At 49.9% G+C, this 26,879-nt stretch overlaps 2 protein-coding genes and 1 pseudogene across 2 annotated transcripts in view; 2 read left to right on the top strand and 1 right to left on the bottom strand.

The window, feature by feature from the left end:
- Window positions 1-6,367: 6,367 nt before the first annotated feature.
- On the top strand, window positions 6,368-8,770 carry LOC112067629 (ferritin light chain-like; annotated as a pseudogene).
- A 10,094-nt stretch (window positions 8,771-18,864) lies between these two features.
- Window positions 18,865-23,081, top strand: GDF15 (growth differentiation factor 15). The gene is made up of 2 exons (XM_007116917.3): window positions 18,865-20,788; window positions 22,310-23,081. Exons 1-2 carry the CDS (start codon window positions 20,515-20,517, stop codon window positions 22,951-22,953), a joined length of 918 nt encoding a protein of 305 aa, XP_007116979.1. The 5' UTR covers window positions 18,865-20,514; the 3' UTR covers window positions 22,954-23,081.
- Window positions 23,082-25,052: 1,971 nt separating this feature from the next.
- Window positions 25,053-26,879, bottom strand: part of LRRC25 (leucine rich repeat containing 25) — a 4,260-nt gene continuing 2,433 nt past the window's right edge. Inside the window, exon 2 of the mRNA XM_007116918.3 lies at window positions 25,053-26,156. Within this exon, the coding sequence (XP_007116980.2) occupies window positions 26,018-26,156 (139 nt within the window). The 3' untranslated portion in view covers window positions 25,053-26,017. The remainder of the gene's footprint in view (window positions 26,157-26,879) is intronic.

Genomic DNA, 26,879 nt, shown 5'->3' with positions numbered 1-26,879 from the left:
CCTTGTCCCAAGGAGAGGAGGGGCGGGAACGTGAACCCAAGCTGGCTACTCTGGACTGAGCAGCTTGAACACCGGAAACAGGATTCGGTCATCCCCCCGTGTCTGTCCTCAGCAGGAATGGGGACACTCCAGAGTCAGTGGCCTTCAAAGAAGAAGGGGCTGCAGCAGTAAGGAAATGGCTTGTCTTTGGGAACATGGGTCCCAGGGGAGGGGGTACCCCCTCCAAGTCCCTGAGCCCCCAAGGTCTTTGCACCCCAAGATGAGGTGTCTATAGCACGGTGGTTTTGCTTCTAAGGCTGGCTCTTTCCACGGCCCCGGGGTGTGAGCAGGGTCCCAGGTGTACCGTATAGATGCTCCTGTGGTCACTGGAAGGGGCTGTGTCCTTTTTACATGGGGGATCCTTTTCCCAAATCCTGGAAACCTCCCCTCACCTCCCTGGTTCAAAGGGAACCCCCGCCTCCCCTTGGCCACGCTGCCCAGAGAGAAACCCCCTGACCTCAACTGTACCCTACAAGTTGCAGGCCAAGAGGGGAGGCTGTGTGTGGAGGGGATTGGGTGATTCAGGTGGAGGGGATGTGGGAGCGGTAGCAGGGCTGATGGTGCAGGGTCTCAAGGCCTGGCGAGTGGTCTGGGTGTTATTCCAAAGGCTATGAGAAGCTGAGAGGTGGGGGACGATCTGAGGCCCACTTCCCTGAGCCTCAGTTCCCCACACTCATGGGCCTTGTGTGAGAATTCAGTGAGATTCTGCTTTTACAGCTCTGGCACATAGTACTTACTTAATAAGTACAACTACTATTACTTCCTCCTCCAGGAAGCCCTCCTGGCTGTACAGGTACCTCCTCTGCCTCCCATAGCTGCCTGGTTCCCCCCCACCCCCATGCCAACATACTCTGGGTAGTAACTGACTAGTTCTATGGGAGTCCCGGAGGACAGGCAGGTCTGTCTGGGGTCCCCTGCGTCTGTTGCTCCCAGAACAGCACTGGGGATGTAATAGGTATGCAATAAGCTATGGGAGAGAGGGGAGGGGTCAATGCTGGGTGTTCCATTCTGAGGCCAACAGGGGGCGCAGGGAGGCCCAGGAGCCTCCGGGGAGGGGAAGGGGGATGACATGCCCCTGAAGGCCAGGCGCCTCCTCCAGCTGAGGCCCCCACCCTGCCTGTTCCCTGCCTCTAGAGCCCCATCTCCTCTTGGCTGCTCCAGGAACTTATAAATTACCTACTGTGTACTGGGCTTTGGACTGGGGACACACCAGGAAACCAGCAGCTCCCAGGCTGGGAGTACAGTGCAGGGATCCCAGCTGTGATGGGGGACAGACAGGCAGCTGAAGGGTCTAAGGTATATTCAGGGAGGCTCATTCAAGGGTAAGGCTTGGCCCCATTCAACAGAGTTTCCTTCAGCTCTCGCTTGCATGTTCTCGGTCTTAAAGGTGAGGGTCTCAGACAAGAGTCCATTCCGTTCCAGGGATCTGCCTGGACCCCTCTCCACCTCTCACACCCTCGGTGGCTCCCCTTGGCCCACAGGAGAAAGCCAGACTCCTCTGCTGGACATCTGAACCCCTTTTCCCTTGTCTCTGCTGACCCCAGGTTTTTTCTGCCTGGAAGTCCCCCCTCCTCCAGTTACACCTAGAGAACTCCTATGCATCCCTCAAAACCCAAAGTTTTGGGGGAAGATGCTGAGGTCATCTTGGGACACTTTGAGTGTGACAGGCCTGGGTGGGGGTAAGAAGGGCAAAGTACCACACCGGAAATCCCAAACTAGGCCTTCCTGCACAGCCTCTTCAACCTTCCTACTGGCTCCTTCCTGCCCTGGCATCTTGCCACTAGGCATTCAGCAGTTTCTATAAGGAGTGTCCAGACCTGCCCGGACATGTCCTGGTCCCCTGGAAGAGAGGAGGTGTGCGTTCAGGCTGCCCCCACCCTCAACACACACACACACACACACACACACACACACACACACACACACACACACACACACACACACACACACACTGATGGGGGTGGTGGTGAGAAACAGAAAAACAGAAATGCAGGGAGAACAAGGGAGAGAGAGAGAGAGGGACTGAGGGAGGCAAAGAGAGAAAATGTGGAAACTTCCTAGCTGTTTTTTCTTCTAAGTTGCCGTGTTTAGGGTGAGGACACCTAGAGGTGGAGAGGGCCCCAGCCAGCCAAGGAGGAGGATTTGGGATGCTGGGTGACTGGGACACCACGCTGAGTCATGCACAGGGCTGCCCTGTTCTGGGCCTCAGTTTCCCCCAGTGTCAGGGAACTGATTCCCCCAGCCACCTGGAAGGGCTGGGCGTCCACACTCAGCCAGGGCCTAGCGCACAGCAGGTGTTCCATAAATGCACACCGTGGTCAGTGAAACCATTACAGGAGCAGGGATGCAAACCAGGGCGCTGGAGGGGGGTGTGCGGGGATGGGAGGTGGGGGAGGTTAGGGGTTCCGGGCAGTGAGCATGTGGGGCCCCAAGCCTGATGCCTCAGCTGACCCACTTCCTGCCCGGCCTGGGCTGTGCTGGTGGCCACTCTCAGCCAGGAATCCACGCAGCCGGTCCCAGGGCCTGAGCCGACCACTTCCGTCCCCCCCTCCCCCTGCAGCCCAGGCCCTGCTGACTCACACTCAGCTGTCCCCATCCTTCCCTCACTGAGCTCTGATTTTGACAGGTAGGGGCGCTGGCAGAGGCCCAAACCCCGAAGGCAGGGAAGTCACGGCCGGCTGGGAGCATCACGGAAGAGAGAGAATTATACCCCAGGCTTAACTGCCTGAAAAATGAAAACCTGCTCTTGACAAGGAAAAAAAAAAAGAATACTTTTGGGACAGTCCTTTGGAATCAGTCACAATTTCAAACTTTCGGCCGCCAAAAAAAAAAATCCATAAAGAAATTGACAAGATAAGCCAGGGACAGAGAGGAGATACCTGCGATGCATTTAACTCACCAAGGAATAGCTTCCAGGACCTATGAAGTGCCCCCACTCCACCAGACACACTAGACGGAAAGAAAAAATACCACACAGAAAAATGGGCAGATGGCATTGTTTTTGCCATAACAATGATCACGAACTGGGTCTTAACATTTCTGGCTTACAACAGCAGAAATTTATTCTCTCACAGTTCTGGTGGCCAGAAGTCCCAAATCAAAGTGTCAGCAGGGCTGGAGGCTCTGAGGGAGAATTGGTCCCAGGCCTCTCTCCTGGCTTCTGGTGGCTTCTGGCACTGGTCGGCGTCCCTTGGCTTGTGGCTGCATGACTCCAGTCTCTGCTTCCATCTTCATGTGGCTTCTTACAAAGTAATCAGTCATTGGATTTAGGGCCCACCCTACTCCAGTATGACCTCATCTTAATGTAAATAATTACATCTACAAAGACCCTCAAGGTCACAATCTGAGGTTCTGGTGGACATGAATTTGGGGACACACTATTCAATGCAGTATAGGCATGAAAAGGCAATTCTTGGAAGATGAACCCAGGACAACCAATAAATAGAAGCTCAATCTAGTCATCAGGGAAAAAAATTCACTGAGATCCCATTTCACTCTTAGGCAGGGGACAGAGTCACTGGGGATGGGCGTGGGAATTGGCTTGACCACTCAGAAGAACAATTCGGCCATGCTAACATAGCTGAGGATGGCTGGACCCTCCCTCCTGGTCCTAGTGTGAACCCCATAGAAACCTACATGTGTATGCCTTCCCAGCAGCATGGTTCATAATAAGAAGGAGCTGGAAACTAGGGAAATGTTAGGGTGTGTTCTTATGATAGAGTACTATACAGCAGTGAAAAAGGATGGGCCAGACTTGCAGGTAAAAATCTCCAATCCAGACCCTTGAGTGAAAATAATTGTAACAGTGTGATACCATTTTTATAAAGTTTTTTTAATTTGCATTTTTGTATTGTGGTAAAATATATATAACATACATAGAATTTGCCATTTTAACCATTTTTAAGTGGACTGCTAGTGACATTAAGTACATCTGAAATGTCGAGCATACACATAGTACGTCACCACTATCTACTTCCAAAACTTCTCCATCACCCCCAAACAGAAACTCTGTAACTGTTAAGCAATAATTCCTCATTTCTACCCCCTCTTCCTCCAGCCCCTGGTAACCTAAAATCGACTTCCTGTCTCTATGAATTTGCATATTCTAGACATTTCATACCAGTGGAATCATATAATGTTTGTCCTTTTGTGACTGGCTTATTTCACTCAGCATAATGTTTCAAGGTTCATCCACCTTGTAGCATGGATCAGAACATCATTCTATTTTTATGGCTGAGTAATAGTCCATTGTGTGGATATACCAAATTTTGTTTATCCATTCAATTATTGGTGGACATTTGCATTGTTTCCACCTTTTGGCTATTGTGAATAGTGCTGCTGTGTACATTGGTGTACAAGCTCAGTTTGAGTCCCTGCTTTCAATTCTTTTGAATATATATCCAGAAGTGGAGTTGCTGGATCATATGGTCATTCTGTGTTTAGCTTTTTGAGGAACTGCCAAACTGTTTTCCACGGCAGCTGCACCATTTCACATTTCCCCCAGAGGTCCAAGAGGGTTCCAATTTCTCCACACCAACACTTGTTATTTTGCTAATAGCCATGATAATGGGTATAAAATGGTATCTCGGGACTTCCTTGATGGCGCAATGGTGAAGAATCCCCCTGCCAATGCAGGGACAGGGGTTCGAGCCCTGGTCCAGGAAGATCCCACATGCTGCGGAGCAACTAAGCACGTGCGCCGCAACTACTGAAGCCCGGGCGCCTGGAGCCCGTGCTCCGCAGTGAGGACCACAGCAATGAGAAGCTTGCGCACCGCTACGAAGAGTAGCCCCCACTCGCCGCAACTAGAGAAAGCCCGCGCGCAGCAACGAAGACCCAACGCGGCCATAAACAAACAAACAAACAAATAAATAAATAAATTTTAAAAATAAATAAGGTGGTATCTCATCATAGTTTCAATTTGCCGCAACTAGAGAAAGCCCGCGCGCAGCAACGAAGACCCAACGCAGCCATAAACAAACAAACAAACAAATAAATAAATAAATTTTAAAAATAAATAAGGTGGTATCTCATCATAGTTTCAATTTGCCGCAACTAGAGAAAGCCCGCGCGCAGCAACGAAGACCCAACGCAGCCAAAAATAAATAAATAAATAAAATTTAATTTAATTTAAAAAGAAATTGGAGTGATGCATCTACCAGCCGAGGAACACCAAGGATTGCCGGCAAACACCTGAGGTTAGAAGAGGCAAGGAAGGATTCTTCCCTATAGATCTCAGAAAGAGCGTGGCCCTATCAATACCTTGATTTCAGACTTGTATCCTCCAGAACTATGAGAAAATAAATTGCTACTGTTTTAAGCGCGCCCCCCCTCCCCCGGCAAAAAAGAAGAAGAAGAACATGAGAAGGATACAGATATGTGGAAGGCAAGGCATCCGGAAGGGGCGCAAGGCTTCCATGCCCTCTTGCAGCACCTCCACGTGTTCACCAGCCCGGAAGCTCTCTGAACCCGGTACTTTTGAGATTTTTATGGAGGCGTCATCACGTAGGCATGATCAATCATTAACTCCATTTTCAGGCCATCCCCCCTCTCTGGAGAATGGTGGGGGAGGGAGTGTGGCTGAAAATTCCAAACTCCTAATCATGGCTTGGCCCTTCTGGTGACCAGCCCCCATCCAGGAGCCATCCACGAGCCCACCCAGTCCCATCATTACAACGAAAGACACTCCTATCACCCAGGAAATTCCAGAGGATCTAGGAACTCTGTGTCAGGAACTAGGGTCAAAGACCAAATATTAGAACAAAAGATGCTCCTAGCGTTCTTATCACGTAGGAAGTTACAAGGTTTTCAGGAGCTCTGTGCCAGGAACCGGGGGCAGAGACCAATATATATATTTTCCTATTATCTCACAGCGTGTAGTTTTCTTTTCTTGCAATATGTTTACCTGTCATTATTATCAGAGTAATTCTGGCCTCGTTAGAACTGTCACTTCCCCTTCTATTTTTTCGAAGAATTAGATAAGAATTGGTATTATTCCATAAACGATTCAGAATTCACCAGTGAAGCCATCTGGTCTTGGACTTCTCTGTTGGAAGGTTTATTATTATTATTATTATTGGTCACACAGCGTGGCATATGGGATCTTAGCTCCCTGACCAAGGATCAAACTCGCGTCCCCTGCATTGGAAGGGCAGAGTCTTAACCACTGGACCACCAGGGAAATCCCGAAGTTTTTTGGTTCTTTTTGTTTTTTAATTAATTAATTAATTTTTATTTTTGGCTGAGTTGGGTCTTCATGGCTGCTCGCGGGCTTGTCTCTAGTTGCGGTGAGCGGGAGGGCTACCCTTCGCTGCAGCGCGTGGGCTTCTCATGGCGGTGGCTTCTCTTGCTGCAGAGCACGGGCTCTAGGCGCTTCAGTAGTTGTGGCACACAGCCTCAATAGTTGTGGCTTGCGGGCTTTAGAGTGCAGGCTCAGTAGTTGTGGCGCACGAACTTAGTTGCTCCACGGCCTGTGGGATCTTCCCGGACCAGGGCTCAAACCTGTGTCCACTGCATTGGCAGGCGGATTCTTAAGCACTGTGCCACCAGGGAAGTCTCTCTATTATTTCTTTATTCTCTATTTAATTTATGTCTGCTCTAATCTTTATGATTTCCTAACTTCTACTACCTTTGATTTTAGTTTACTCCTCTTTTCCTACTTCCTCAAAGTATAAAGTTAGGTTCTTGGTAACTTTTAGTATGTTTATAATTGACCCAGGACCCTTCCTGGGACAGACCCCCCCCACCATGACTCCACCATGTCCTCCGCCTGCCTCTTGTCTGTAGAAGAACATTAGACTCCTAGGCCTTCCTCAAGTTCCAAAGCATAAATTTAATCAGAGAAGTGAGAAAATGCAGAAAGGAGGGAAAACAGTCAAGCAAGACAAAATAATACTAGTTTAGCCATTAAACAAAGTCAAGAACCTTTAGTTCCATCTCAAGGGCTATAGATAATATTCTGAGCCACATCCTTTGAGCTGTTTTTCAGATACTTGAAAACTCCACCAGGTGGAAGAGGGTAACCATATGCTGCCCACAAGCACGTAGACCTCAGGCCAGTTGGAACCAGAAGGGTGATGATGTTGACTCCCGATTACCTCACCACCAGCCAATCAGAAGAATGTCCACGAGCTGATCACACACCCACAACCCCCCTCCCTCACCTTGTCCTTAAAAACCTTTCCCTGAAAGCCACCAGGGAGTTCAGGTGTTTTGAACACTAGCTACCTGGACACCTTGCTTGGTACCTGCAATAAATGCTGCACTTTCCTTCACTACAACCTAGTGTCAATAGATTGGCTTTACTGCACATGGGCGAGCGGACCCAAGTTTGGTTCGTTAACGTGTTGTATTTTTGTTTTCATTCATCCCCAGGTATTTTCCAATTTCTTTCGTGATTTCTTCTTTGATCCATCGTTTCTTTAAGAGTGTGTTAGCAGTGTGCTCAGCGGTCCCGTGCATCTGTCTCTTGCTTCAACAGTGTTTGGATGGAACAGACCCAGGGACACCCTTTGCTCCAGCCTCTGACCACCCTCCAACATTTTTTCCAGTCGCAACCTTCAGAATCAGCCACTCAGTTATCCTCGGTCACCGGGACCAGCCAACACCATTTTTCGAGATTAACTCCTTATCACCGATCAACCATGAGCTCCCAGATTCATCAGAATTATTCCACTGAGGTGGAGGCCGCCATCAACAGCCTGGTCAACATGCATCTGTGGGTCTCCTACACCTACCTCTCTCTGGGCTTCTAGTTTGATCCCAACGATGTGGCTCTGGAGGGCGTGGGCCACTTTTTCCTCGAATTGGCCGAAGAGAAGTGCGAGGGCGCTGAGTGTCTCTTGAAAATGCAAAACCAGCGCGGCGGCCGTGCCCTCTTCCAGGATGTGCAGAAGCCATCTCAGGATGAGTGGGGTAAAACCCAGGACTCCAATGGAAGACGCCATTCTCATTGAGAAGAACCTGAACCAGGCCCTTTTGGATCTGCATGCCCTGGGTTCTGCCCATGCAGACCCCCACCTCTGTGACTTCCTGGAGAGCCGCTTCCTAGATGAGGAGGTGAAACTCATCAAGAAGATGGGTGTCACCTGACCAACCTCCACAGGCTGGCTGGTCCCCAGGCTGGGCTGGGCGAGTATCTCTAGGAAATACCCTCAAGCATGACTAGGAGCCTCTGGAGCCCAGCGGCCTCTGAGGAGCCCCTCTGGTGTCAGGGCTTCTGCTTGAAGACCATCTCTGCAGCCACTAGGCAGCTTTTTAACCACCCTGGGGCCCTCTCCCAAGCCTTGGACCAAATGGAAACAATAAAACTTTCTGCAGCGGAAAAAAAAGAGTGTGTTGTTTAATATCCACATATTTGTGAACATTCCAGCTTTCCTTCTGTTATTAATTTCTAGCTTTATTCCTTTGTAGCTGGAGATGATTTCAGCCTTTTAAAATTTATTGAGAGCACACCTGTAACTTATATAATATTGTACATCAACTATACTTCAATAAAAAATAAAATTAGGCTTCCCTGGTGGCGCAGTGGTTGAGAGTCCGCCTGCCGATGCAGGGGACACGGGTTCGCGCCCCGGTCCGGGAGGATCCCACATGCCGCGGAGTGGCTGGGCCCGTGAGCCATGGCCGCTGGGCCTGAGCGTCCGGAGCCTGTGCTCCGCGGCGGGAGAGGCCACAGCAGTGAGAGGCCCGCGTACCGCAAAAAATAAATAAATTAAAATAAAATAAATGATGCCAAAAAATGTATTGAGAGTTGCTTTTTTGCCTAATAGCTGATCTATACTGGAGCATGTTCCATGTGCATTTGATAGAGATGTGTATTGTGCTGTTGGAGTGTTCTATAGATGTCTGTTTGGTCTAGTTGGTTTAGAGAGTTGCTCAATCCTCCATATCTTTAATCTTCTGTCTAGATGTTCTATCCATTTTTAAAAGTGGGGTATTGAAGTCTCCAACTGTTATTGTAGAACTATTTACTTCTCCCTTCAAGTCTTAGATACAGCTTTGAGTTACTGTTTAGGGTCCTTTCATTTTAACCAGCAGGACTCCCTTTAGCATTTCTTGCATGGCAAGTATAATGGTAACAAACTCCCTCAACTTTTGCTTATCTGAGAATGTCTTGATTTCTCCCTTTTTCTTTCCTTCTTTCTTTCTTTCTTTTTTTTTTTTTTTTTTTTTTTGGCCATTCAGCATGGCTTGTGGAATCTTAGTTCCCCAGCCAGGAACTGAACCCAGGCCCTGGCAGTGAAAGCACCAAGTCCTAACCACCGGACCACCAGGAAGTTCCCTCTCCCTTATTTTTGAAGAACGGTTTTGCTGGATATAGAATTCTTGGTCAACAGTTTTTCTTTCAGCAGTTTAAATATGTCATTTCATTGCCTTCTGGAGTCTAGGGTTTCTGATGAGAAACTGGCTGTTGATCTTATAGAGGATCCCTTGTACTTGATAAGTAGCTTTCTCCTGCTACTTTCAAGATTCGCTTTTTGTCTCTGGCTTTCAACAGTTTGATTACAATGTGTCTCAGTGTGGGTCTGAGTATATTCTACTTGGAGTTCATTGAGCCTGTGAGATGTGTAGATTTGTATCTGTCATCAAATTTGGGAAGTTTTTGGCCATTATTTCTTCAAATATTCTTTCTGCCCTTCCTCTCTTCTCTCCTCCTTCTGGGACTCTCATAATATATATGTTGGTCCTCTTGATGGTGTCCTACAGGTCCTTTAGACTCAGTTCACCTTTCTTCATTCTTATTTCTGCTCTTCAGACTTGATAATTTCAATTGTCCTGTCTTCAGGTTTGCTGATTATTTCTTCTACCTGCTCATATCTTCTGTCGAACACCTCTAGTGAATTTTTCATTTCAGTTATTGTACTTTTCAGATTCAGAATTTGTTTGGTTTCTTTTCGTAATTTGTGTCTCTTTATTGATAATCTCATTTTGTTCATAAACCATTTTCCTGATTTCCTTTAGTTCTTTTTTCATGTTTTCCTTTAGCATTTTTTTTCTTTCTTTTTTTCTTTAGCTTTTGAGCATGTTTAAAATAGTTGTTTTAAAGTTTTTGTTTAGTAGGTCTGATGTCTGGGCTTCCTTAGGGATGATTTCTGTCAATTACTTTTGTTCCTTTGAATGGGCCATACTTTCATGTTTTTATGCCTTGTGATTTTTTTGTTGAAAACTAGGCATTTGAATATTATAATGTGACAAACTCTGGAAATCACATTCTACGCCTTCCTGAGGGTTTTGCTGTTTTGATTTTGTTTTTGAATCGTTGAAGGCTGTAGTATTCCTTTTGTTTATGTACTTTTCCAAACTATTTTTGCAAAGACTGTATTCCTTTTCACGTGTGGTCACTGATGTCTCTATCCATTTAGCTCATGTTCGGCTAATGTCTTGACAAAGGTTTCCTTGAATGCCAGGAGATAAAAATGAAAAACCCAAACAAACAAACAAAATCCGCATCTCCCAGTGTTTGTTGATGGGTTCTGTGCTGGAATACTCCTTTAACTTTTAGCCAGGTTTGTATTGAGACTAGGGATCAGCCTGAGGTGAAGCTCAGAGTCTTCTCAGTTCTTTTCTGAGCATAAGTCTTGCCCCTGGGTATGTACATGGATTTCTAAATTCCCTCCATATACACAGGTGCTTTTGAATGTCCTAATTTCCCAAATAATATCCCCCAGCTTTTCCTCTCAGGGTTTAAGTGGTTGATAATCTGTTTTGACCATAACCTTTTTCCCTAAGTGTCTGTATGTGTTTGGTTCAGCTTGCAGTGCTTTTGAGCAACACCCACCACTTTTCCAGCCCGAGCTCCAAGTTAGGCAGTTCAGAGGTCAGCACCCATGTCAGTCCTTCAGGAAGCACCAGACAGGTTAGAATAGACCTACACAATAATTTGTGAATAAGATCTGCACTGCTCCCACCAGATCCAAGGACCAGGGTCCTGCACTGGAAACATGGGTTACTTCTGCTACAGGACCACAGCTGCGGGGCTTCCCTAGTGGCACAGTGGTTAAGATTCTCCCTGCCAATGCAGGGGACACGGGTTCCATCCCTGGTCTGGGAAGATCCCACATGCCGCAGAGCAACTAATTCCGTGCACCACAACTACTGAAGCCTGCGCTCTAGGGCCTGTGAGCCACAACTACTGAGACCGCGTGCCACAACTACTGAAGCCCACGCACCTAGAGCCCATGCTCCACAAGAGAAGCCACCACAATGAGAAGCCTGCACACCACTGTGAAGAGTAGCCCCCACTCGCTGCAACAAGAGAAAGCATGCATGCAGCAATGAAGACCCAACGCAGCCAAAAATAAAAAATAAATCAAAAATTTAAAAAAAAAAAAGACCACAGCCGAGCTGCAGAATGGGTGGGGCAAAGGCAAGTGGAAATGCCACAAAGTTTTCCTACCATCTTCAAGTTGCCTTTTTCTTGCTTCAACATGCACTTAGTTGTTACAAATTTCTGTTTTCCAGAGTTCTAACAAAGTCAATTCTGATAGTTTTTGTTTGATGGTCCTGTAGGGGAAGGAGAGGTTGGAGCTGCATACTGCACCATTTTGTTGATAAAATTTTAAATATACTTACTATATATATATATATATATATGGCATGTATGGGGATGATCAAATCAAATCCCAATTTTAGACAAAGGCTTGATGAGTGGTGGGTGGTGGAGATGTACACGGGCTTCAGCTCTCTTGGGAATGTTTCTTCAGCAGGGTGCTAGGTACTTGGGTGTTTGTTACTTTATTATTGATACTTTTGTGTATATGCCTGGAATATTTCATAATGAAAAATAAAACTGACAGGAGAAGGCTTGGTGATTTCTCAACAAGTTAAACATAAAATTACCATATGACCCAGCAATTCCACTCCTTGATATATACCCAAGAGAACTGAAAACAGCTGTTCAAACAAAAACTTGTACACACATGTTGATACCAGTGTTACGGAACTGGGTCCATTTGCCTGACACACAGCAAGCCGAACACTGAGACTCTGAGGTTTGCAGCAGACGAAGAATTTATTCATAAGGCAGCCAAGCGAGGAGACGGGAGAACAAGTCTCAGATCTGCCTCCCCGAAGGCGAAGGGGTTGGGATATTTATGGGAGAAGCAGGGTGGTCTTGGGCATAGGAAAAGGTGATTGGAGGTAGGGGAAAAGGTGAGGTGATCGGTGTTCTGCACAGGCGTATCTGAGTTACATGTTTCTGCATCTTCAAAAATGGAGGCACTTAGCATGATCTGAGGGTGGAGTTTTCTGACGTCAAAAGGCCATTGATCCAACGCTTTCACGGCCCCAGTTTTGGGGTCAGTGGTCTCCATCAGCCTTAGTTGAACAAGAGCTGACTCCAAGTTCCTGTAAAACAACTGGGCTACGTGACTCTGGGAAGGTATGCAATTAAAGAGAGGAAGAAAAGAATGAAAGAAAAAATAACTAAAGCAAGCTTAATCAGTGACGGCAGTTTACAAGCAGAGGGGTTTCAACAAGCTGTTCCCCTATCTGTTGCTCTGCAAGACAAACTCAAGAATTCCTGTTAGTCATCTGCTTCTGTTAACTCCCTGGGGCCAGTTTCCGTGGTTGCCAAGGGCTGGAGGAGGGGGCATGGGGAGTGACTGCTGATGGGGACATGGTTTCCTTTTGGGGTGATGGGAAAGTTCTGGAAATAGATAATGGTGATGGTTACACCACGCTGAGAATGTGCTAAATGCCACTAAGTTGCACGTGTTTAAATGGTTAAAATGATACATTTCATGTAATATGTATTTTACCACAATTTTAAAATTTATTTAAAAACAAGGTCCTATTGCATAGCATAGGGGAACTACATTCAGTATCCTGTAGTAAACCGTAATGGAAAATAATTTTTTAATTGTTTTAATAATAAAATAAAATAAAGTAAACTAAAAGTGACTTTGCTCAAGTAACCCTGGCCATCAATTGGGCACCTTTGGGGGTGCATTCACATGCTCACAGATTTTTTTTTAAACTTACCTTGACCGTGAAGAGCTGCAAAAAGACCTCTCCAGGTGAGGAAAACTACCTTTGACAGGAAAAGATTCTAGGATGTGAAGTGCTTGCTTGCCCCTGTCACAGAGCCAAGGAGAAGCCAAACTCGGATTTGAACCAGGCTCGTCTGCTGTGAATGGCCTCATGGGCCTGCATCAGCTTTCAAGTTCCTTTGCCAGCCTGGTGCCTGGAGTTGCCTGTCTGACCTCAGGGTCTTTGAACATTCTGTGTTCCCCTGCCAGAATCACCCTTTCCTCTACTCCTCGCATGCCTAGAGACTTTTCTTTTGCTACTTGAAAGGAGGTCTGGCACATAATAGATGTTAAAGAAATATCTGTGGAGCGAACGGATGAAGGAGTGAATGGATAAATGAATAGATGAGTTCCTTTAAAGCACCTCTCATGTGAGCACAAGGAGAAAGACCTGTGGATCCTCACAGCTGTGGCCTGTCCAGGGCTCAAGACATTGAAGGAAGAGTGGCACAGAGAGGCCAAGCCACCTGCCCAAGGTCACACAGCCAGGAACTGGCATGATCAGGATTCGAACCTGGATCTCCCTTCCCTGAGCCTGGGTTCTTCTCCCAATGCCCAGGTATTGCAAGCCCATCATATGCCCAACATTGCAATTTTATCAGTCCCATCTGAAGGGTAGCAGAAGGTGCCTGCCTCTTTGACATAAAGATTCTTTTGAGAAACTGCAGGTACAGGAGAAACTCTGAAAACAGAGTAGAAGTTATGCTTTTGTAAGGGGCATTTACATTTATAAAAGAAGTCTCCATTTGTTAAGTGTGTCTCCCTCTCTGTACGAGGAGGAAGAGCATGGCTCTACATCCCTGGAGAATCTTATCAGTGGAGAGAGCACAAATTAAAACCTGCGGAACGAATCTTACCCTCGTTTACTGTGCTTTTCTTGGTCACCTCCCAGAATTCGCCTCAACACCCACCCCAGGCCCAGCACCTTTCTTTTGTCTTTAGCGGAAGATGGTATTTAAGGGAGTGGCTGGGGCCCTCTTGGGGAGTTTTACTCAGTTTCCCTCTGTATCTCCCATATATACACGAGATATACATGTTAAACTTCTGTGTGTTTTTCTCTTGCTAGTCTGTCTTTTATTCCAGGGGGTCTCAGCCAAGAACTCAGAAGGGTAGAGGGAGAATTCGTCTTCCTCCTCCCCGCCCCACATCTCGTGCTGGCCCCTGAGGGTGGCCAGATCCCTTCTTTTTAGAGGCTCTGGGGGAGACGGAGCAGGCTAGGGGGCTGGCTGCCTGGGCTTCAAGCCCAGCTTCACTGGTTTCTGGCCTTGACACAATGCCTCTCTGGCCTCAGGTTGTCGCCTGTGAAGTGAAGATCACGATCCGCCCCAATCAGGTCTTATAAGGATTATGTCTTATGTGCCAGACATTCACATGCCACAACTAAGGAGTCCAAGCACTGCAGCTAACACCCAGTGCAACCAAATAAATAAATATTTTAAAAAAAGAAAAGAATGGGTACAATTCTGATTTTAAAAAAACAGAAATGTCACAGCAATGTCACAAGATGATTAATTTCAGCCTCTTTGTTCTTCCCCTTTAAAAAAAACTAACTCAGGGGCCAAGGTGGAGTGGATTGGAGGCTGGTCTCCCACTCCCTTGCTTGGTGCCTTGCAATAAACCTTGTACTTTCCTTCAACACAACCTGGTGTCAGTAGATTGGCTTTGTTGCGTGTAGGGTGAGCTGACCCGAGTTCAGTTTGGTAACAGTAGGTGCTCAAAATTTTTCCCCTGGTATTTATTCTTTGCTCCACACTTTGCTGCAGATGTAGGTGTCTCCCCACACTATCGCCATCATTCACTGCTGTGATGTTTCTCAGGGAATTTCATGGCCCTTCTCTGGACCACACCTCCCTTGATGAGCTGATATGGATCCCTCAGTCCCTGTGAATGTGACCTCATTTGGACAAAGGGTCTTTGCAGAAGTAATTAAGTTAAAGATCTTGAAATGAGACTGTTCTGGATTTACACTGGGCCCTAAATACAGTAAGTCCCCTACATATGACCCTTCAAGTTGCGAACTTTCAAAGATGCGAACATACATTCCATCAACGTGGGGCATGAGTGAAACTGCAGCTTGCCCTCCGTCTCCTCTTGCTGACGATCCTTCAGCTCTGCCATCTCCCACCCCCTCTCCCTCCTGCAGTCAGTCACTCTTCTTGCCTGTTCACTCAATGCCAGCCCTGTATGCCAGCTGTGGTACTGTACTACTGTCCTTTTCAAGGTACTGTACTGTAAGATTTAAAATGTTTTCCTTACTTTTTATGTTTGTTTGTTTTGTATGTATTATTTGTGTGAAAAGTATTATAAACCTATTACAGTACAGTACTATATAGCCGATGGTGTTAGTTGGGTACGTAGGCTAACTTTGTTGGACTTACAAATTGGACTTATGAACGCGCTCTCAGAATGGAACTCTTTTGCACGTAGGGGACTTACTGCATACTGACAGGTGTCCTTAGAGAAGAGGAGGGATAGACAGAGAAGAGGAGAAGGCCATGGGAAATCAGAGGCAGAGACTGGGATGATGCGGCCACAAGCCAAGGAACACCTGGGGCCACCAGAAGCTGGAAGAGGCAAGGAAGCATCCTCCCCTAGAGCCTTTGGAGGGAGCACGGCCCTGCCGACCTATGATTTCAAAGTTCTGGCTTCCAGAACTGTGACAGAATAAATTTCCGTTGTTTTAAACTACCCAGTTTGTGGCAATTTATTACGGCAGCCACAGGAAACTAACACAGGGATACTGGGACTTGGTCCCAGAAAGCTCTGGTCTGGCAGGGCACAGAGCCAGACTCAGATCCTCCAGCCTTGTGTGGTCAGGATGAGACCAGAGGGAGGCCCCTCAGCCTCAGGGAACCTGGGCAGAGAACAAGGAAGTCTTATTGGAAGATGGGGCAGAGAACAAGGAAGTCTTATTGGTAGATGGGGCATCAAACTGGGGTTTAAGAGGTAAATAGGAGTTTGCCAGTGGGGGCCATTCTTTCTAAGTAAGCTTGCCCAGACCTATCTGAGCTCAACTCTAGCTGAAGCTGAGACATTATTGGCCAATTACCCATAATACCAATAGTTATTAGTTCTTGGGAGTGTAGCTCCAATCAAACTTCATCTACTCAGTGCTGCCCTATAAGAGGGTAATACTGAGAAACAGGCTGCACTGAGAAACTGAGGTTTGGAGAGATTAGTAATGCTTCCCAAATCTGCTTGGCACCTCAAGGACTAAGCCACGATTTGAACCCAGGCTGCCTGTGGACCCCCATCGATGACACAGGCACGTGTTGGCCTGGAGGGACGTTCACAGCTACAGGACAGCAGTTCTCCTTGTCCGTTGAACTCAAGAGATTTTTAAATAACCTGCTTTTTCACCTCTTCTGGATCTCGTGTCATGACTGTGTTTGCCTCACATAATGAGAAACCAACAACTGGGTTTGGGTTGTTTCTTGTGTGTCGTGTGTGTCTGATGAGGGTGCCTATGGCCAACAGAAGGTGGTGAGGAAAAATTCTAGGAGGTTGGGAGCTAAGCCAAGTGGAGGGAACAGCCTGACCCCCGGCTTCTGTGCTCTGTTTACCTCTGCCGTGACGTGGCCTCTGGGACTCGTGGAAGCTGCCAGTGAGGAATGCAGGGTCCCGGCCGACTGAGCTCATCGCTGGCTGGCTGCCTGCAGCCTGCCCCACTGTTCCTCCCAGCTTGGCCAGGGGACTGGCCATGAGGTCATCGGCTAGCAATGCTGTGAAGGGGAGCCAGATCGGCCTGGCTGCCAGCATTCCAGAATTTGGTGAAGTGGAAACCACCATGGAGCTAATGTCACCCTTTCCTGTCCCTAGGGAGCACCCACGGGCTGTGTCCCCTTGAGAAGTTCCAGGAATCAAGGGAACTAATTACTGGTCCTGCTCGTAAAGTGACAGACACCCACTCATGAGTCAGCAGCTCCACTCCTGGACATGCACAGTGGAATACTGTACAGCAAAGAAAAAGAACAAGGCACACAATAGGTGAAGAACACAGCCATTCACAGCCATGGTGTTGAGTGAAAGTCACCAGACAGAAAAGAGGATGCACTGGCTGGTTCTGTTTACGTCAAGTTAGGAAACAGGCAAAGTCATCCATGGTATCGGAGGTGGGCACAGCTGTTATCTGAAGGAAGGGAGAGTGATGGAGCTGGGAATGTTCTGGAACCTCATTTCGGGAGGTGGTTATGTGAAATGTCATGGAACATTCAGCCCCAACCTCCCCATATCCCCCAATTCCAGGGATGGAAGAGGGGTTGGAGCTAGAGTTCAATCACCAATGGCCAATGACTTAACCAACTGTGCCTATGTAATGAAGCTTCCATAAAACCCCAAAGGATGGGCTTTGGAGAGCTTCTGGGTTGATGAACACACAGAGGTGCTGGGAGGGTGGTGCGCTGGAAGAGGACATGGAAAATCCATACCCTTTTCACATACCTTGCCCTATGCATCTCTTCCATCTGGCTGTTGATCCGTTTCCTTTATTTTTTTTTTTAATATAAATTTATTTATTTAGTTTTGGCTGCGTTGGGTCTTCGTTGCTGCGCACGGGCTTTCTCGAGTTGCGGCGAGCGGGGGCTGCTCTTCGTTGCGGTTCACGGTCTTTGCATTGCGGTGGCTTCTCTTGTTGCAGAGCATGGACTCTAGGCGCGTGGGCTTCAGTAGCTGTGGCACGCGGGCTCAGTAGTTGTGGCTCACGGGCTCTAGAGCGCAGGCTCAGTAGTTGCGGCGCAGGGCTTAGTTGCTCCACGGCATGTGGGATCTTCCCGGACCAGGGGTCGAACCGTGTCCCCTGCCTTGGCTGGCGGATTCTCAACCGCTGCGCCACCAGGGAAGTCCCTCCATTTCCTTTAATATCCTTTGTAATAAACCTGTAATCTAGTGAGTGAATGGATTTCCTGAATTCTCTGACTTGCTCTAGCGAATTAATCAAACCCAAGGAAGGGATTATGGAAACCTTTGATTTATAGCCATTAGTCAAAAGTACAGGTGACCACCTGGACTTGTGACTGGCATCTGAAGAGGGGTGGTGGTGGGCAGTCTTGTGGTACTGAGCCCTTAAGCCGTGGGGTCTGACGCTATCTCTGGGTAGACAGTGCCATAACTGAGTTGAATTATAGGACACCCATCTGGTGTCGGAGAATTGTTCATGTGGGGAAAGAATGTTTAATATGAAATGTCCAGAATAGACAAATCCAGAGAGATAGAAAGCAGATTAGTGGTTGCCAGGGGCTGGGGGAGGGGGGATGGGGAGTGACTGCTCATGGGGACAGGGTCTCCTCTTGGGGTGAGGAAAATATTCTGGAACTAGACACAGGTGGTGGTTGCACAACATTGTGAATGTACTAAATGCCACTCAATTGCTCACTTTATTTATTTTTTAAATTTATTTATTTATTTATTTTGGCTGCATTGGATCTTCATTGCTGCGCACGGGCTTTCTCTAGTTGCGGCGAGTGGGGGCTACTCTTCGTTGCGGTGCGCAGGCTTCTCATTGCGGTGGCTTCTCTTGTTGTGGAGCATGGGCTCTAGGCGTGCGGGCTTCAGTAGTTGTGGCACACGGGCTTAGTTGCTCCGCGGCATGTGGGATCTTCCCGGACCAGGGCTCGAACCCATGTCCCCTGCATTGGCAGGCGGATTCTTAACCACTGCACCACCAGGGAAGTCCTGTTCACTTTAAAAGTTGAATTTTCTGTTAATTTCCTGCGGACACTCATACCTGGGAGGCATGAGAAGCTGTCCCATGACAGCTTTCCAAGAGAGGTAAGGAGGTAAGTGGTGATGGCTTCTGAGAAACTCCTCCCAGGCCTCCAAACTCTGGGTTCCCAGGGGACCCAGGCATTCTGACAAGACTCAGATGAGGTCTGCGTGGCCTGTGTGGACACATGCAAGATCCCATGGTGGGATCGTCCCCTACAACTCTACCCACCTTACTTGCCCCTCAAAGTCTTGGTTTCCTTATCCCTAGAAAGGAAATGAGTCCCATGGAAAGAAGAGGACTGGTCCAGCCTCCCAACCAGCTGCAGTCAGATGGACATGATGGTGACGTGAGCAGAGAGACGTCTCTACTAAGCACCTGCTGAATGCCCAGGGCATCACATCGAGAGCCTCAGCCCTTCACCCCCATAGCTGGGTGATAATCCCACTGCACAGAAGCTGAGGCTGAGACCCAGTGGAGCCAGAGGCTTGGGTGGGGCTCACACAGCTGGAGGTGGGGAGGGCCTGGACTCCATTTGTCCAGTAGGAGCCTTGCTGTGTGACACCCCCCCCCTTGTATCTGTTGCCCGCACACACCCCATCACACTTTACACACCCCCACGATCTGCTTTGCACAGCGGCCCATCCTCTCTGAGGCCAGGAAGCTGGGAGTAGGCACAGGGATGGATGCCTGGGGCCAGGAGTCCTGAGCAGTAGATCAAGGGCTTGGTACCCCAGGAGAAAGGATGTTCCTGGGGCACCCTCTACCCCCTATCCTCTGGTGGCTGGACCTGATACCAGCCTTCACTGCCCCAGGCCCCAGCACCCCAATTCTCTGCCACCTCTTCTTCAGGCCCAGCCAAAGGATGGGGGCCCAGAGTAGCTTCATCCCTGCCCAAGCCTTCAAGAAGCCCCCAGTCAGGGGCAGACAGAGCCAAGCACACACACTCCCAGCGCTGTGGGGTCAGGGCTGGGCTGGAGGAAGGGATGGGGTTGGAAGCACCCTGCTGAGCCTGGAAAGGAAATGTCAGAGAAGGCTTCCTGGAGGAGGGTCTTTCTAAGTAGGGTTTTGAGGAATGGATAGGAGTTCCCCAGCTGAAGATGAGTAACTGCAAAAACACCCAGTTTATCAAGCACCTGCTATGTGCCTAGTCCTGTCCTTTACACCTCATTTGACCTTCTCTCCCGTGAAAGTCTCAATCCTTCCTTATTTTCCAGATGAAGAAATAGAGGTGTGATGGAGAGGAATGATTTGCCCCAGGTTGCACTTTCTGGCTCTTTCTGGCCCTTTTTTTCCTCTGCTTCCTTTGTTTTTCGCTATCTTCAGCCTTTGACCCTAAGCAAAGAGGGGAGAGCAGGAATCTCATCAGGGAAGAAAGCCACCTCACCTCTTGAGCTCCTGCTGTGGATTTCAGCACATAGTAATAAATCTTTTTTGAGAAAATTAGTCTTCGCTCCAGTCCGCCAAGCTGGGATGATGTCCCCATTTCACAGAAGAGGATACTGAGGCTCAGAGAGGCTCCTGAGGGGGGTTCCCCAGCATACCTAGGAGCCCCCCCCAAACAAAAAGCACTGCCCCCTGAAAAGCAGCCAAAGACCCCGCCCAGTTGTGGTCCCTGGAGTGTTTACTCTGCACCCACGGCGGGCGGGACCAGGCGGGCGGGGGCGGACAAAGTCCGGGGACTATAAAGGCTAGTCCAGCAGCGTCCGGTCTGTCCCAGTTTAGAGCTTAACTAACACAGCCATGCCAGGGCAGCGACCGACACCACCACACTGCTCTCCGATGCTGCTGATGTTCTCCTGGCTGCCGTCGGGAGGCGCCCTATCTCTGGCCCAGGAACACCTCCCCGCTTTCCCGGGACCCTCAAACGTGCACTCCAGTCCTGAGGTCTCCAGATTCCGGGAGTTGCGGAAACGCTACGAAGATTTGCTGACCCGGCTTCGAGCGAACCAGACCCGGGAAGACTCGAACCCGGACCTCATTCCCCTTCCTCAAGTCCGGATAATCACTCCAAAGCGTGAGTAAAATCTCGGAGACCCCACCCTGGGCAGCTCCCATCAGCGGTTCTCAGACATAGAGGCCTAGACCTACCGCCGAGCCTCAGTTTCCCCATCCGTGAACCCAGCAAGAAAGTCACCCCTCGAGGCTGATGGGGGAACTAAAGGCTGGGTTTGCATCGGGACCAGGCGAGGCATAGCCAACCTGAGATGTTACAACACCTCCCCGGGTGGCAGATGGGGAAACTAAGGCCAGAGAATCCAGAGACTCTACTGAAGACTCAAAGAGTCCGGAGAACCCAGAGACAAGGTCGGGCGAGGGGACGTGGTCCCTGCCCTTGGATGTGAGGAAAGGGTTGGAGGGGGATTTCCAGTGGGAAGGATTCAGGGGTCCGGCGGAAGGGCGGGGCGGGGGAGGGGACGGAGTGGTGCGCAGAGATGCGCAGAACCCGCTTGGGCTGGTTCCGAATCTGATGCAATCGCGCGCCAAGGCACTGCTAAAGTTGCACGTGACTGGTGCCTTAGAGAGGGAGTGGAGTGTTTTCACGCCCTCCACCGAGCCTCCAGCGGACAGAGGGGGTGCAAGGAGATGTGGGCTGCGCTAGGAACTGGGAGGAGTTGAGGGAAGGGTGTCAGGCCAGAAGGGAGAGCTCTTATCCCGCCCCAATCCCACTTGTGCTGTGGGACTGCAGGAAAACTTCCCTCTCTCTGAGCCTAGCGACTGGGTTGCGAGCCCTCAAACCTCAGTCTCCCCAGTATCCCCAACATCTGTACCAGCCTGGAGGTCTGAGAATCCTGGGGAGTCAGACACCCTTCATTTCTCAGATATGGAGGAAACCAGAGAGTTGAAAATACAGTAGCTCATTGCTGTATCCCCAGCCCCGGGCACTTAGTAGAACTTCAGTAAAAATGATTTTGCCAGCCAGAAGGAGGCAGAGCCAGCGTTGGAATCTCAGTCTCTCTAAAAGATCAGATATACATTCATTCCTGCAAGTATTAACTAAGCACCTAGTATGTGCCAGGCACAGTGGTGACCAAGCAGACAGAAATCCCCGCAGAGATTCTGGTGGGGGAGGCAAATAATAGACAACCAAATAAAATAGGTGGGTGCCAATTTTAGGCAGGCTGGAGTGGTATGTAACCAGCCATGCTGAGATTTAGGGGAGGAGTGTGGCCGGTAGAAGAAGTAGCTTGTGCAAAGGCCCTGAGGTAGGATCCAGCTTGGGGTGTTGGAGGAAATGGGCACACACACACCACCACCACCCCGCGCCCGGCACACAGTAGGCCCATGAGTAACTGGTTTGTTTGTTTGTTTTGCGGTACGCTGGCCTCTCACTGTTGTGGCTTCTCCCGTTGCGGAGCACAGGCTCCGGACGCGCAGGCTCAGCGGCCATGGCTCACGGGCCCAGCCGCTCCGCGGCATGTGGGATCTTCCCGGACCGGGGCACGAACCCAACCCGTGTCCCCTGCATCGGCAGGAGGACTCTCAACCACTGCGCCACCAGGGAAGCCCGAGTGACTGGTTTTACTCTCTCCCATAGTGCGACTTGGACCAGGCGGCCACCTGCACCTGCGCATCCCCCGGGTCGACTTAACTGAGGGGCTCCCTGCAGCCTCCCGCCTGCATAGGGCCCTTCTCCGGCTGTCCCCGAAGGCGCGGAGCTCGTGGGACGTGACGCGGCCACTACAGCGTCAGCTCAGCCTCGGAAGCTCCCGGGCTCCCGCAATACGCCTGCGACCATTGCGGCGACCAGACCAGTTGCTGGAGGCGTTGTCTTCTGCACAGCCCCAGCTTGAGCTGCACTGGCGGACAAGCGCCACCAGGGGGCGACGCCACGCGCATGCTCGCACTCGGGACGGTTGCCCGCTCGGGGAGGGGCGCTGCTGTCGCCTGCAGAGCCTGCGCGCGTCGCTCGAGGACCTGGGCTGGGCTGACTGGGTGTTGGCGCCGCGCGAGCTGGACGTGCGCATGTGCATCGGCGCGTGCCCGAGCCACTTCCGATCGGCTAACACGCACGCGCAGATGCAAGCGCGCCTGCATGGCCTGAACCCTGGTGCTGCGCCTGCCCCATGCTGCGTGCCAGCCAGCTACGATCCGGTAGTGCTCATGCACCAAGACAGCGACGGCCGCGTGTCACTCACGCCCTTCGACGACCTCGTGGCCAAGGACTGCCACTGCGTGTGAGCGGCCCTGGTCCTTCACTTATGGCGCAAATGCAATGGAAATGACTTCAGTTGTCCTTGTCTGTCTAATGGGCTCGTGGAACCTGAAATACCCGATTCCTAACCATTGCTATCTGCTCCCTCCTGGCCCAGACCTATGTATTTATGTTTGTATTTATTATTAATTTATTGGGGTGATCTGCCTGGGGACTGGAGGGCTGGGGAGGGGTGGTCTGACGGGGTGTGCGTTTATGGAAAACTCTGGTAATAAAAATGAAGCTGTCTGACCTGACCCCTGTGGTGTCCAGTATGGAGCTGGTGACCCTGGGAAGAGCCCACCCCCGCTGGCCTCAGTTCCCTCAGGGGAGCTGATATGAGATGATTGGAACAGTCCGGGGAATGGGTGGCAGGACATTCTTGGCGATGCCAAGAAATTGGACGGTGGTCATGATGCCAATGGTCCTCAAGCGCAGCCGGAGACATCCCTCTCTCTGTTTCTGTGCTTCTCTACCTCCCTATTCCTCTGCTTTTGTTTCTGAGACCCTTTTGGGTCTCAGTCTCCCTCCATCTCTTCTGATCTCTCAGTACTCCTGTTTCTGTAATTATCTGGCCCTGTCTCTGTCACCATCCTGCTCTCTCTCCCTCCATGGGGGTCACCGTTCCAAACACAGGCAGTCCAGAATCAAGTGCATGGTGTGTGAATCTGCCCCTGACCTGGAAGAGTCCCATTACCTCTCCTGTTTGTGGCACCTCCCCTTAAGTTAATGATGCCTCTATCCTTTCATATAAAAAGAGCAGGGAGAGGGACTTACCTAGTGGCACAGTGGTTAAGAATCCACCTGCCAAAGCAGGGGACATGGGTTCGAGCCCTGGTCCGGGAAGATCCCACGTGCTATGGAGCAACTAAGCCCGTGCGCCACAACTACTGAAGCCCACATGCCTAGAGCCCATGCTCTGCAACAAAGGAATCCACCGCAATGAGAAGCCTGAGCACCGCGACGAAGAGTAGCCCGCACTCGCCACAACTAGAGAAAAGCCCGTGCACAGCAATGAAGACCCAACGCAGCCAAAAATAAATTAATTAACTAATTAATTTTTTTTAAAAAGAGCAGGGAGAAGTTGTGAAGAACATTTTCATGCACACCACATCTCCCAGGTTATATCTTTTCCTACTTAGGATCTTGGAATTGCTGAGATGTACCAAGCCCAGCCCCTTCCCCACACCCACTTGCCTGTTCACTCTGAGGAACTGTCATGGGAGTCTGGAGGACAGAGCACCCAGCTTCAGCAGTGAGTGAGATGTGTCCCCTGTGAACCCCACCATCCAGAGGCAGATCTGAATGACTGCAGGTGCCCCTGAATGTATTCAGTGAGTACCCACTTTGTGCCAGGCCATGGCTGGGCACTGAGAACACGAAGGAACAACGTAGGCAAAAACCACTCCATTCAAGCTCAGTTGAGTGCAGGGACAAATTAGTATAAGATAAATCATAAGTGGCTGATTGTAGTAAGAATCGTGCAAAGAGGTCAACCCAGGCAATGCATTAGTGAGCAGAGGAAGACAGATTTTTGGCAGCAGGAATGGGGGCTCGAGTAGTGTCTAGGGCAGGGATGCAAGGAGGCTGAAGACCCTCATAGGTTGCCTCTCCCACCCTGGGTCACTCCCAGGTGTCGGGGAAGCCAAGTGAGCCTCAAAATTAAACTAAATGTCAGGATCACCCAAAGGTAGCAGCTGCCATACTGAGTCTTTCCCCAAACATCAACTGTTGCCTTTGCCGGACACTGCTGCCCATGTGCCTTTTCACACCTCCAGGCTGGACCCCTGCCCAGTGTGCCTTGTCCTTTCTACTTCTCAAACACCTATGCATCCTTCAAAACCCACTTCAGATTCCCCTCTTACATACAGCCCTTTTTATACTCCTTCATTCATCTCCCTCTGGGGACTGTCGTTCCATCTCTCCTTCTGGCCCAGGCTTGACCTCCCAGGACTGGGGGTGTCTGTGTCCAGCTCTGTCTCCTCTAGTTTGGGGGCTTGGCAGGAGTCGGGCTGGGAGCAGCTGACAGGAAACCCAGCTGAGGCATGAACCTGAACAAACTCTTGAAATACACTGAGCTCTGGGAGTGATGAACTCTGCCTGAGGAGGAACCAGGGAAGGGTTCTCAGAGTGGCATTGGCATTGCACCTGGGCCTTGAAGGATGAGTTAAGGTATCTCAGCATATTAGAGCTAAAACAGCCTTAGAGGCCAATTTTAATCACCTCGTTTTACAGATGGGGGAACTGAAGCCCAGAGGGTTAATGGCAGAGTCAGGAAGTGGACCCATGCCTCCTGATGCCCAGACCAGAGTTCTGCTTCTGTATTTAGATGCTTAAGAGTGAGAAAACATGGAAGGGGATGGCGATCTGGGCAAAAGGAAAGGCATGGGTAAATGGCATGAGAAAATGAAAGCTTCAGGAGGGAGGTGAGCTTGATGGGGAGGAGGCCCAGACCAGAAGGGCAGAGGAATGGGAGAGGGCAGTGGGTTGGGCAGGGCTGGGTCACGCAGGTCTCAACCACCAGGCTGAGAATCTGGGGGCAGTGGGGAGCCATAGAGTGTGCGTGAGCAGGGGAGGGGCGCAGTCCCATTCATGAGTTATAAGGATCCCTTTGAGGCTAGTGTGGGCTGCCCTGGGGGGCCAAGTCTGGATAGCAGGCACCTGAGAAGGGGTCCTGAGAGTGACAGAGGGGAGAGACTGCGGGTTGGGAGCAATTTGGGAGTCCCAGAGCTCTTGTCTTGGGAGCCCAGCAGCCTCATCTGTCCTGCAGAATTTATTGGGCAATACTTGCACAACAACAGGAGGGTGATGACAGAGTTCACACGTTGACCCTCCCATCCCTGTGTTGGGGTCTCTCCTTCTCCACTTCTAGCAGCCGAGTGGCCCGAGGAGCAGAGTGGTCTAGGGAGGGGGCTGCAGAGCCTCCCTGGGGCCTCAAGGATGATCCTTCCCTGGCCCCATTCCTCAGATGGGAAGACTGAGGCCAGGGAAGATCCAGGGTGCCCCGAGTCACCTGGAAGGGGGTAGGCTGGAGTTTGAGATGTTGAAGGCTCAGCGCCCAGTGATCACATACTCCTCTTCATCCAGTGGGGCCTGGCCCAGCGACTGCAAGTTGCAGTAGACAGGCTGGGAATCATGGTGGAGGCTCTCATAGTTCATGTAGCAGTCGCTGTCCTCTGAAGGGCGAGGCCTGTGGGGACAGACAGATGAGAGGGCAGGTAGGATTCAGGGAGCAGGCACATCAGCTTTGAGAGGCAAAGCAGTTCAGGGCGATTGTGTCCACTCCTAATGTTTACATATGAGAAAAGTGAGTCATGGGGCAGTGTTCTCCCAGCCTGGCCCAACTTTCTGTGAGGAAAGCAAGTAAGGGGCAGTGATTCAGGGAAGATTCTGTGGATTCAGCATTGTAACGCTGTGGTCCAAGGACCTTGAGTCATTGTAGGGTTTTTTTCTTCCTTAAAGTTGAGATGGTTGCCCATTTTTTACATTAAATTCTAGATTTTGTTTTCCTATTGAAAAACTGGAAGCTCTAGTCACACCAGCCACATGAACACAAGTGGCTGGAGCTGAACAGGTGCCCCTTCAGATGGGAAATGTTTTCACCAGGTCCCCAGAAGCAACTGAATTTGTGGTCTTGATACAAAAATAAATCTCTGAGCCTCAGTTTCCCCATCCACAAAATGGATCAGGGAGGAGGTAGCTTCTTAGGAATGTCTTGCTATGGTGGGCAAGACACCCAGAGAAGGGCTTCCCTGGTGGCGCAGTGGTTGAGAGTCCGCCTGCCGATGCAGGGGACACGGGTTCATGCCCCGGTCTGGGAGGATCCCACATGCCGCGGAGCGGCTGGGCCCGTGAGCCATGGCCGCTGGACCTGCGCGTCCGGAGCCTGTGCTCCGCAACGGGAGAGGCCACG

This window comes from Physeter macrocephalus, unplaced genomic scaffold, assembly GCF_002837175.3.
Source record: "Physeter macrocephalus isolate SW-GA unplaced genomic scaffold, ASM283717v5 random_44, whole genome shotgun sequence".
Lineage (NCBI taxonomy): Eukaryota > Metazoa > Chordata > Mammalia > Artiodactyla > Physeteridae > Physeter > Physeter macrocephalus.
The sequence above is the reverse complement of the archived record's forward strand: the minus strand, read 5'-3'. Positions and strand labels throughout refer to the sequence as shown.

Bases quoted from the DNA above. Each gene is read 5' to 3' on its own strand.
- GDF15 (XM_007116917.3), top strand. From the start codon at position 20,515: ATGCCAGGGCAGCGACCGACACCACCACACTGCTCTCCGATGCTGCTG. The intron at 20,789-22,309 runs GTGAGTAAAATC...TCTCTCCCATAG, and splicing joins CCGGATAATCACTCCAAAGC to TGCGACTTGGACCAGGCGGC.